This window comes from Odontesthes bonariensis, chromosome 22 (assembly GCF_027942865.1).
Source record: "Odontesthes bonariensis isolate fOdoBon6 chromosome 22, fOdoBon6.hap1, whole genome shotgun sequence".
In the NCBI taxonomy this organism is placed as follows: Eukaryota; Metazoa; Chordata; class Actinopteri; order Atheriniformes; family Atherinopsidae; genus Odontesthes; species Odontesthes bonariensis.
The window spans coordinates 31612328-31624773 of NC_134527.1; the positions used below are offsets into that span (position 1 = coordinate 31612328).

Here is a 12446-nt window from a genome sequence, read left to right on the forward strand (position 1 = left end):
GACAGCACTATAGTTTCAATGCGTACAGCACTGGACAATGTTGCCCCTCTGAAAAGGAAGGTAATCAGTCAGAAGAGGCTGGCTCCTTGGTATAATTCACAGCTGCGTGCTTTAAAGCAGACTGCAAGAAAGCTGGAGAGACAGTGGCGTTCCTCTAATTTAGAAGAGGCTCAATTAGTCTGGAAAGATAGTTTAATAACGTATAAGAAAGCCCTTCGTAAAGATAGAACTGCTTATTATTCATCATTGATAGAAGAGAATAAGAACAATCCCAGGTTTCTCTTCAGCGCTGTAGCCAGTCTGACTAAGAGTCCGAGCTCTGCTGAGCCAGTTATTCCTTTAACTCTCAGCAGTGATGATTTCATGAGCTTCTGGATAGAATAGATAAATCAGAGCTTCCAGGAAAGTTGAAGCTGTGGTGTCTGCAGTTTGGATTGTTTCCTAGGTTGATGTGGCCACTGTCTGTGTATGAGATTCCATTATCTTTTGCAGAAAAAATGGAAAGATTAGTTAGTTTTTACATTAGGAAGTGGCTAGGTGTTCCTAGATGCTTAAGTACTGTGGCACTGTATGGGAAAGGCATACTCCAGCTCCCAGTAACTAGTCTAGTAGAGGAGTTTAAATGTACTAAAGTTAGGACAGAGCTCCTGTTAGCTGGGAGTAAAGATGTGGTAGTCAGTAAGGTGGTTCCAAACCCAACCAAGGGGAGGAAGTGGAAACCAAGAATGGCAGCTCAGGAGGCAGAAGCAAACTCTTCTGAGTATCATCAGCATAGCAATGGAAATTTATGCCATGCTGTCTAATAATTTTACCCAATGGAAGCATGTATAAAGTGAAAAGAATCGGTCCAAGCACAGAACCCTGAGGAACTCCATGACTTACTCTGGCATGTGGGGAAGATTCTTCATTTACAAGAACAAACTGAAATCTATCAGATAAATATGACTTAAACCAGCCTAATGCAGTTCCTTTAATCCCAATAACATGTTCAAGTCTCTGTAATAAGATACTGTGATCGACCGTATCAAATGCAGCACTGAGATCCAACAGGACAAGCACAGACACAAGTCCGCTATCAGAGGCTAAGAGGAGATCATTGGTAACTTTCAGCAGTGCAGTTTCTGTGCTATGATGCACTCTGAATCCTGACTGAAACTCTTCAAACAGATTATTTCTGTGTAAGTGATCACAATGTTGAGCTGCAACTATATTTTCAAGAACTTTAGACAAAAAAGGGAGATTGGACATAGGTCTATAATTAGCTAACACTTCTGAATCAAGAGTAGGTTTTTTAAGTAAAGGTTTAATTACAGCAACCTTAAAAGTCTGAGGGACATATCCTGTCAACAAAGACAGATTGATCAAATCCAATATGGCAGTGTCAATTAAGGGAAAAACCTCCTCGAACAGTCTGGAATATCCCATGGCTTTAGCATGGTTACAACATCTGAACCCACTGTATAGACCCTATGAACAGATCCAGCTTCCCTAGAAGCAGGAAAGACAGAACTCTCCTGTTTGATTGAGTTGGAGGGTGAACAATACCATCGGATAGGACAAATGTTTGTTTGTGAACTCTTAAAAGCTATAATAAGGGCAACTGAACTTGCTTTTGGATCTTAAAGACGTTTCCCCTCTTATCTCAAAGGCTTTTTCAGTTCTAAACTATATGGTGGAGAGTATCAACTTATAACCAGAGAGTGGTTGTTAGAATAAGTAAGAACATTAGAATAATGTTACCATATTATTGTTATTATTGATCATATGAAAATATTATTTTAATATTCTTACTTACTTTAACATGTATTTTTGATACACATATTTTTATTAATACATTTGTATTTGTTCAATACATTGGATGAAATGCATAGCATTTTGAATTTATTTGTAACATTACCTTGCCTAAACTTTTCTTCAGTTGTATTTGAATTACAAAATTTCTGAGGTGCAGGACACAAAATGACAAGGCTCTCAATGTGTTTAAGAGGTGCTTCTGACTTGAATTATTCAACTGACGTGTGGCCATTATTCACCACTCATTACAGTTCTACTATTGATTTCCTGTTGGCTTCTAAAGTAGCACCTAACCAATCTGAAGAAAAAAAACAAGTGATATTGATAAAATTGATAACAGAGAAATAATACTCAATCAACAGATATGGTAAGGACGTTTTTTAAAACTGTGAATATAGTTTTTCATATTAATGAGGGTCAAACAGAAGGGAGACATGAATAAGATTGACATCAGTTGTCACTATACTATATTGTTAATTAAAGGCCAACTTTCGCTGGAAACCACTTTTGTGTCACTCATTTTAAAATGTGGTAGGTCACAACAAGTCATATGAGTATGCGCCGCGCCAAAGTGTAATTCGATCTACTTGGGCTGCACTGGTCATTGAAGGGTCAACCCACTTAGAGACACAGACAAATGAGCGCGTGAGAGAAGGCGAAACTTTGATTCGTCACTCGGTCGTAAGCCTCGCCCATAGCCTTGTATGGCATGGCCACAGCTAATCTGATGGACAGGCGCTCCACAGCTGAAATGGAGTCGTGTCTGTGACATGCAGATGGGACTGCAGATGGAAATTAGCTAACTACAATCTGGTGCAGGTCATCTCTTTACTTTGTAATTAATGTACTTTGCACATGGTCCCTGACTAAATAAAATAAATAAAATAAAAAAATAAACCTGAAATCACGGCACCGATTTCAGGTGATCACGGCACCGTAGCTCCATTTCAGCTGCGGAGCGCCTGTAGTTGTTGTCCTGCCGAGAGATCACGGCACCGATCCTCCCGAGCAGGTCATCAAACTGGGTCCTGGTGAGCCTGAAATACCGCTGGAAGCGGCCGTCATCCAGACGCAAATCCTGGAGAAGGCGGTGAAATTATCCGAGCTGAATGCACCTCCGGATGATGTCACTGACCCAGACACGACGGCGTGTGCGTTTCAGACGAATCTCGGACTGCCACAGCAGGTACAAGGACACGATGGTACTTATATCAGCCATGGTTGGTGAGAGAATGAAATGGATAGCCCCTTGAGCTATTCGCTCGTTTTTTACTCGCGCGAATAAGGCGAGTAAATTCAATTTACACCCGCGGCAATACTCGCGCGAGTAAGGCGGTGCGAATACATGAAGACATGATTTTATCCGCCAACTTTCACAAATTCACAGCAATGATTGCCAATCGTTGCAGTGCAGCAAGAAACTCCGGGCACAGTTCAAACATAGCGCGCTGTGGGCTGGCAGTGGCACAGCTCAGCTGGGGTCTAGGGGGTGTGCCCCGTGACGTTTTTTTTTTTTTTTAGAAACCAATCAGAGGTGCCTTATTGTCACGTCACGGATATTCATGAGGAAAACCGGAAAAGCCAGTCGTTTGCCACACAGGCCAATTCTAGCTCACACAAAACAGCTTGAAACAAGGAGACAAGGACGATATTTTTGACAGAAACGATGCACAATGCATTCAATCATAGTGGTGACCACAGTAATATGTATATTTGTAAATGAAATAACGATGGAAGTGGATCTTTAATCACGATGATAGGGTGGAAAGATGCAGTTGGGCTACAGTTTCTACAATATAATTATGTATCTTGGGTGAAATCAAGCCAATTAAAGGCAGAATAAAAAAGCTCAATGAGGAGACAGCTGGAAAAGCTTTTTGGCAGGTGATAAAATGTAGTTAATGGCTTTTTGAACCCCTTTAAAGTTATGGTAGAGGGTGGAAAGAACTACTTGACAAATAAGCTGTACAATATAACTCTTGAATTAAATCAAGCCATTTTAAGACAGAATAACCTTTTCAGTGACAGGCTAGGAGCTGTAATCACTTTTTGGCAGGCATAAAACTGCTTTAATCGCTTGTAATGCCTCTTTAAGGGTTTTGTAGAAGGTGGACAGAGCTTATTAGCCTTTAATCTGTACAAAATAACTTCTTTGAATAAAGTCAACCTATTTTAAGTAGAAATGGTCTTAAAGGTTGAAGGTAGGAGTAGAAATGAGGAATAGAAAAAAATGTATATATTTATATATATATATATATATGCCTTTATGTTTGGCCTTGTTGTCCGGAGCAAAATATCTTTGGGATCAGTCAGACTTCTCGATTATGGTATTGTGTGATGGATGGGAATCATTTTAACTTCTAAACTACCTCATACTTTTGCACAGTCCTCAATATATATACATACAGGCACCCCACCTTAGAATCCAAGTAGCTATAAGGCAATAGTCAGATGTTTAGATTAGAATATACTTCTCAGTCACTACAAATGATTTTAACAAGGCACAGCATGAGCTGAACATTTTACCTGACTGTGGTACTTGACCTGATTGCACATCCGTCTTAGAAAATTGAAAGTTTCCACTGCTGTGAGAATAAAATCTGGGACAACCTGGGTCAACCTAAAAAAGGTGACCATGTGATGCATTTCTTTCAGTTTCTTATGTCTATTCATATATTCAAGGAGGGCACCTTTTCACAATTTGATTTCTGCTATTGTAAGCTTCTGTTTTGTGTGTTTTGGATATCAGGTTTTTATATATTACCCTTTTCTTTATACTGTTTAAAATATATCTTTGATTCAATATATTAGAAAGTAATAAGTTATCATTGGTGCAAGTGGTCTTTGGTCTGATAGCTAATAGTTTGAGTATTTACTGTTACTTTTGTGTAACCTTTTTCAATATCATTAATGCAATACCTCTTCACTGTTTATATATCGTAATAGTTAATCTTATCTTGTTTGTAATTAGGTGTGAAAAGTCAGTGTCATGACTGGAGCTGAGACCGAGGATGATGTTCCATTAGGCGAAAGAAAGACGGTCACCGATTTTTGCTACCTGCTGGACAAGTCTAAACAACTCTTCAATGGGCTACGGTCAGTTAAATCTTAGTCTTTTGTTTACTCTGTTGGACTACATTTTGTATTTTGTTATCAAACATGAATATATGAATGTAATGAAAAGTAATTGTATAAGCCTAGAATATGTCATATATGTGAGCCTTGCACAGTTTAGCAACAATTAGTTTGTAGAGTGGCCTTTAGAGTGTTCAATGGGTGTGCAGAGGGCTGCTTTATGATTGCAAAATTATTATCTGGATTAGCATGATCACTTTTATTCATCTTTAAAAAAGGTTCATTGGACCCTTAAAACCTAAATGTTGAACAGGAGATTTTCTGCAAACTACAAGAGAACAGCATAACCCATAGTTGGAGGAACATCAAAACTATATGACACTAAAGGCCTCGGTATGCTTCTCCGTCGCTATCTGTCAATCCGACTCCGTGGTCAAAAAACCTTTCGAAGTTATCCGTCGGGATGTCGGATACGCAAGGCAGTTCACCTCCCAATCAGTCGGCGGCGCTACGTTAGACGACCCAATCTCGCAACGTCTATGGTGAAAGTGTTTGATTGATTGTTCACCTTCCGGCTCCGTTCCACTCCTCACAGTGAACGATGGCGACCGAGAGAGAAAGACTGTTGTTGGAGTTGGAGCTTATTGATATTGAAATGCAAATAATTTTGACCAAATGTTGACCAGCACACAGTAAACTCTTTCAAAAATGGCGGTGTTGTTGTTCTGAGAGAAAGGAGCTAAACCGGAAAAGTGATTCCGGAAATGATGCTGTTAGTCGACCAATCACAACCCTTGCAGTTTCCGTCGCCTCGACGGAGAGCGTCTCCGGGAGGGTCTCCGTCGCTCTCCGTCGCTCTCCGTAGACGACCATAAATCAGGCTTAACCATGGTGGAGATGTGGAGATCATGCAGAGATGGCAGAGTCAAGTGAGAATGGGGGAATTGAATGTGAAGAGGAAGCCCGAGACTTTAGCTCTTCCAAAAATAGTGCTACAAGTTTGTGATACAACACCAATTCCAAAAAAGTTAAGACACTGTTTAAAATGTAAATAAAACACTCAGTCCTTTTTAAATGTGTTTGGGCCCTGAGGAGATGATGGGATTTCTGAATCATGTTTACATACGGGTTGTTCTTTTTATGATAGATCTAAAACCTGCATTTGTAGATGGCATCTGTGTGCGCAGAAAGTGAATCCCAGGTGTTACTGAGCCCATGCAATCATGTTTTAATGCTGTGCCAGCTGAAGGGCCAAAGATCACAGAAATCCCTCCAAATTCTCAGGATTCTTTGATAGAATAGATAAATGATTGAATATTTAAAGTCTCAACAATTTGACATTGACAAAACTTATTCTGAAATTGTTCCACAGTTTGTGGATGCCATTTGTTTTTGCAGATTCCTGAACCTTTGCAGATCTTTACAGCTGAGAGACTCTGCTTCTCAAATGATCTCTTTTTCAGTACAGTCGTGTTCTGACCTGTTGCCAATCAACCTAATTAGTTGCAAAATGTTCCTCCAGCAGTTCCTTTTTAGTACCACTTACTTTTCCAGCCTTTTGTTGTTCAAACTTTTATTATGACATCAAATTCAAGATGAGGTCATATCTTTCATAAATTTGTAATTCTAATTTGAGATTAGCATTACATTTTGTGACTATTTACATTTTACACAGTGTCCCAGCTTTTTACAATTTGGCTTATTTCTTTGGTATCACATATCTAAAAATGAAAAGTTACATTTTGAAACAGTAAAGCAAGGCAAGATTATTTGTTGAGCACAATTCGTACACAAGACAATTCAAAGTGCTTTACAGCTACATAAAATCACAAGAAGGCAAATAAAATAATTCCATAAAGCATAAAAAATAATCATAAATGAATTCAATTAAAAGTGAAGAGTGCAATAAAATACTTTCAGGTGTCATATGCACAGCTAAATAGAACTGTTTTCAGACTGGACTTAAACATTGTCAGAGTTGAGGCCTGTCTCACATCTTCTGGAAGACTGTTCCAGATGTTAGGAGCATAAAACTGAAACGCAGCCTCACCTTGTTTAGTCCTGACTCTGGGCACCAGCAGGAGACCCCTCCCTAAAGTCCTCAGAGTCCCAGTTGGTTCATATGGCTGTAATATGTCAAAGATGTACTTTGGCGCTAGACCATGAAGAGACTTGTACACGAGCAGAGCTGTTTTAGTCGGTGCTGCTTTGGTCGGTGGAGTAGGCTGAGGGGGGAGAGAGGCTCGATGCTTCTTTGAGGACAGAATTCTTGATCTTGCCATGTTTGGGGTGAGAGGAACCATTTTAATCCCTGATTTCACCAAGTTTTCAAGGAGATCAGGAAGTGTCATGGGTGACGGTGGAGAAGAGAACGATGGTGAAACGTCTCTGGAGGGTGTAGATGCAGCAGGTGGGTCCCAGGCCTGTGGTGAGGGCCGTGGTGAAGGAGATGGTGGAGCTGCTGAATCCTGTGTTCGGGATGCTGGAGGTGCTGCTGTGGCTGCTGTGGCTGAATCCTTTGTTGGGTCCTTGGGTGGCGAGGCAGGAGCTCTTCTCTCGCTCCTCTCTCGGCGGCAGCACAGGACCCGGTCCCGGCCCTGGCCCTGGCCCTTGCCCATTCTGATGCCTCAGAGCGTGGAGGAGATTATCTGTTGTCTCACTCCACCTCTGTTCAGGTGTGGGCCTTTTCTGTCAACAAAAGATTATTTTCCTTTGCCAGAAAAGATTAAAGTTCTCAATGAAATGCAGTCCTCTGGACTCAGACTTTGGACAGCCATGTGTTCAACTGAAGCAGCCGGCTGAATTTGTTAATCCTCCTGTCGATGTTTGGGAGAGATCCACTTATGAACGTTGGTGTTGCCACTTTATCAAGACTCTCAAATAGTTTCTTTTTTTTGTGATCAAATTTTTCTTTATTCAAGAAATTTTTATACAAAAGGAGAAAAGAAAATGAGAACATGTCATGAAATGAAAAGCAAGTACATTAGCAAGTAGTAAATAAGGTAATCACCGAGATCAAATAAACAGAAAACAATAATGAAATCCATGGAAATAATCAACAACTTAAACTAAATCTGAAATCATATAAATAAAAGACAATGCGGTGGCTTCCACCTTGTGGCAACCAGCTTTTTGGCTGCCGTTAACCCAGCCAGCAGGGCACGGCTATTAGACAGCGACAACCCCAGGGTAGACCAGATCATTGAGAATGAATATGATAGGTGACGGTGGTACCACAATCCCAAATAACTTAGAGAGACTGGAGGCAACCATCCCCCACAACACTGACACTGGGGGGCAGTCCCAGATCATGTGAAAGAAGGTGCCAACAGCATTCAAAGAGCACAGTTAACAGTGGGGATCCGAAATTAGCTTTATGGAGCAAAGCTTCTTTGTTGTCATATATGTTCTGTGAACAAAATTAAAGTGTATCTGCTGGTGATCCGGGTTTCTGGAGGCCAGCAAAATGTTAGACCAGACTTTCAGCCAATCATAATCTGTATTAAGATTTGGGATATCGGCTCTCCATGAAATTTCCACTGCCAGGGGTCTGTAAGCATGCTCGGAAATATACCAATATAGTTTGGAGACTAGACCTCTCGTGCTTCTGGCGCTACGTAGAATCTTGTCTAATGGATGTGGTGTGAGAGGAGACGGAACTCTGCAAGCTCCCAAAACAGATCTCAATTGCAGTTAGAAAAAAAAAGAAAGAACGTGGAATATCAAATTGTGTGCACAAATCTTGAAAGGATTGCAAACCCATGTCTCCAAAAATATCTCCCAACGTACAAATTCCCCTCTCCCGCCAAAGATGATATTATATGGGGCTACCACCTATCAACAGTTTGGAGTTATCAAATATAGGTAAACAAGGATGCCACTCAACGGGGAACCCACTCATCTTCTCTATAGCCCTCCAGACAGCAATCATCTGACAGACTACTGGGCCGTACGTATCTCTGCGTTGTGCTAAAGGCACGTTAGAATACAGGAAGTCTTGAAGAGAGTACGGATGTACAAAACTCTCTTCTACAGCCCGCCAAGACACTGCAGCACTAGGCTCAAACCAGGTTATTAAAGGTCTAAGAGCAAAGGCCCAATAATAAAACTTAAAGTTCGGCAAAGATAGCCCACCTGTCCGTCTATCTCGTTGCATCGTGGTGAGCCTTATACGAGAGCGCTTGCCTTGCCAGACAAATTTAGTCACTGCAGTCTGTATCTTGCTCCAGTACTGGGCTGGGGGCGTGAGAGGAAGCATCGAGCCCATAAAGTTAACTCTGGGGAGAATATTCATTTTAATAATGGAGACTCGGCTACGCAAAGAATTGGGAAGTGAGGCCCATCTGTTTAGGTCTGTAGTGATTGTATTAAGGGTATTTTCAAAATTATGCTTCGCAGTAGTGCTGGTTGATGAAAAGATCTCAACGCCCAGGTACGTAAAATGTTTGACCACTGGAATACTCGGAGGGACGGGTGCACAGGCCATCACGTTGTTCAGGGGCAACAGGGCAGATTTCTGCCAATTTATTCGAAAACCAGATAACTCGCCAAATCTGTCAAAAATAACAAGTATTCGATTCCGGCTTTGGATAATGGCGGAGTAGGTCGCACACCGGGAGAGCTCTGTTAAAATATTGCTTAATCCGTGCAATAAGTGTATCGGTACATCACCCAGTCTGTGTGAACCTGTGTGGACCCGGGTGGAGTGCTATAAACATGGTCAAACCCAAAAAGCAGAGCCAGCATACAAATGAGCAACCCCCAACGGAGAGCGACGACATGCTAACTAGCCAAGACGAGCAGCATGCCAACAACACGCCGCTAACGTTAGCCGACATGGAGAAACTTCTGAAGGCAATGGAAGACCGCATTATAACTAAACTCTCCGACCAACTTTCTGCCGACCATGCAACTATTGAACATCATGACCAAACTCTTCAAAACATGGAAACTTCACTCAATGACATTGAGACCAGATTGACAACCTTCGAATCTACGTGCCTGACTAAAGAGAACCAGAGCCTCCGGCTAAAAACCGACGACCTCAAAAACAGGTCGCGGCAAAACAACATCCGTATAACCGGTGTGCCTGAGCAAGCTGAGGGCGGGCAGCCAACCGCGTTCATTGAGACATTTTTGAAAGAAACATTCGGTGCACATGCCTTTTCCACTCCTCCAATTATTGACAGGGCGCACAGAATTGCAGTCCCCCGTAAGAATCAAGACGATCCTCCCCGCCCGTTCATTGCGCGGATCCATCACTACCAGACCAAAGAACGCATCATGAAACTCGCCAGGAAGACCGGCTCGCTTTCCTTTCGCGGGTCCAACATACACATTTACCCGGATTACAGCGCCGAGGTGGCTCGAAGAAGAGCAGCCTTCTTCGCGGTTAAATCCCAGCTCAGGAACGCCGGCCTCGCATATTGGATGCTCTTCCCTGCAAAGCTCCAGGTCACCGACAAGAACGGCCAGAAGCTCATCTTTCCCTCGCCTGATGAAGTTTCCTCCTTTCTTCATAACAACCGACCTGGCTCATCCTCCACACTGACCGACTCCTGAAATAATCACGGTATGATAATAACCGAGCGCGGCGACGCAAAAAGGTACATAACCAGGGTCACTCTACTCACTGTTTATTCTGTTAAGACCCAACATGTACAATCTGTTATGGTAATCTTCCTAGGCAAAGCTAAGCTTACGTCACGATTTTACCATGGACTGTTAAGACCTTACATGCTTAATGTGGGACTTGTGTCTCTCCTCATGCTGGAGGCACTCCCTGTCGCTCACTTCATACTCGCAGACTCTTTCCCCCGCAGACTTGTATGCTGCAACGTACGCATATTTAATATACATTTGTTAATGTTTGTGATGGGGCTCATTATTCATTAAGACATGTTTATGTATGTTTTTTTTTGTTGTTGTTGTATTATTCCTCCCTTTGCTCCCCACACGGGTGTTTACACTTAAATTTTAATTTACACTTTTCCCATTTACTCAGAAACAGAGTAGTTTCAACGTAAGTTACTGTAGATGTTCTCTAAGACGTTAGTTAAGAGCACTGTTATAGCTCTTGTCCACACTCAGATTCCTTTCTTCACATGTTATCTGGAATTGTATGTGTGTGCGTGTGTGTGTGTATGTGTATCCTTTTTTTTTTTTCTTTTTTTTTTCTCCCCCCCCCCCCAGTCTCACTGCCCTATCATCCATTCCCACAACCCCTTAAGATATGACGACCACATCTAATCGCAATGCAAGTCGTCCCATCCACTTCCTATCGTTAAATGCAAAAGGTATGAACACATGGATGAAAAGACAAAAAATCTGGTCCTATTTACAACAATTAAATTCGGATATAAATTATCTTAAAAGAGGTTGGGTAGGCCAGGTATTTCATTCACAGTTCAATGCTAAAGCCAGAGGGACAGCTATCCTTATACATAAAGACATACCATTTCAAGCGAAGGAGGTGATCGCTGATACTCATGGAAGATATGTCATGGTTTCAGGTCAGTTATTTGACAGTCTTGTCATCTTGATCAACATTTATGCCCCAAATTATGATGATGGTAACTTCTTTGACAAACTATTCTCTACCATACCGAGTGATAATAATTACAACCTGATAATCGGAGGTGACTTTAACTGCGTACTTAATACTGTATTGGACAGATCATCGAACAAACCCCAACCTCTCACCAAATCAGCCAGAGTTATAAATGGTTTCATCTCACAGTATGGTGTCTCAGACATTTGGAGATTTAAGTTTAATAACAAAAAAGTATTCTCCTTCTTCTCCAATGCCCACCGTACCTACACCCGGATCGATTATTTTCTCCTAGATAACAGACTATTAGGTAATGTTACCTCTTGCACATATCATAGCATCACTATATCAGATCATGGGGCCGTCTCTTTTTACGCTGTGCTACCCAACTGCTGTAGACCTCCCCGCAGCTGGAGACTTAACCCTCTCCTATTAGCTGATGAACAATTTATACGCCATATATCATCTCAAATCCCCTTCTTCGTTGAAACCAACACGTCTCCAGAAATCTCCCACTCCACCTTATGGGAGACCCTTAAGGTCTATCTTCGCGGCCAAATAATTGAATACTCATCCAGGGCAAAAAAAGAAAGAGAATCCAAATTAAATGATATTTCACGATCCATTGCAGAAATTGACAATCAATGCTCGTCCTCCCTTTCCCCACCACTTTTTAAAGAAAGGCTACGGCTGCAGACAGAATATAATTTACTCTCTACTGACAAAGCAGCATACTTACTCACCAAAGCCCAATTCAAGCTCTATGACTCAGGTGATAGGGCCGACAAATTGCTAGCCCAACAGGCTCGCCAGACCCTATCCTCCCGTCTTATTCCTAGGATTCACAATGAAACAGGTGAATTAATCACAAATCATGTTGAAATTAACAATACTTTCAAGCAATATTATAGTAACCTGTATAGTTCTGAATGTGATGGCAACCCCTCTGAACTCCACCTCTTCTTTGATAAACTCACTCTTCCCTCTGTATCTGCCGAACAGAACGATTTACTGGGAGGTCACGGAT

At 41.6% G+C, this 12446-nt stretch overlaps 1 protein-coding gene across 1 annotated transcript in view; it reads left to right on the forward strand.

Annotated features, from left to right (window-relative positions):
- The window catches only part of scai (suppressor of cancer cell invasion), an 83761-nt gene that overhangs the window by 3197 nt on the left and 68118 nt on the right, over nucleotides 1-12446 (forward strand). Inside the window, exon 2 of the mRNA XM_075455370.1 lies at nucleotides 4766-4890. Coding sequence (XP_075311485.1) covers nucleotides 4784-4890 — 107 coding nt within the window. The 5' untranslated portion in view covers nucleotides 4766-4783. The remainder of the gene's footprint in view (nucleotides 1-4765; nucleotides 4891-12446) is intronic.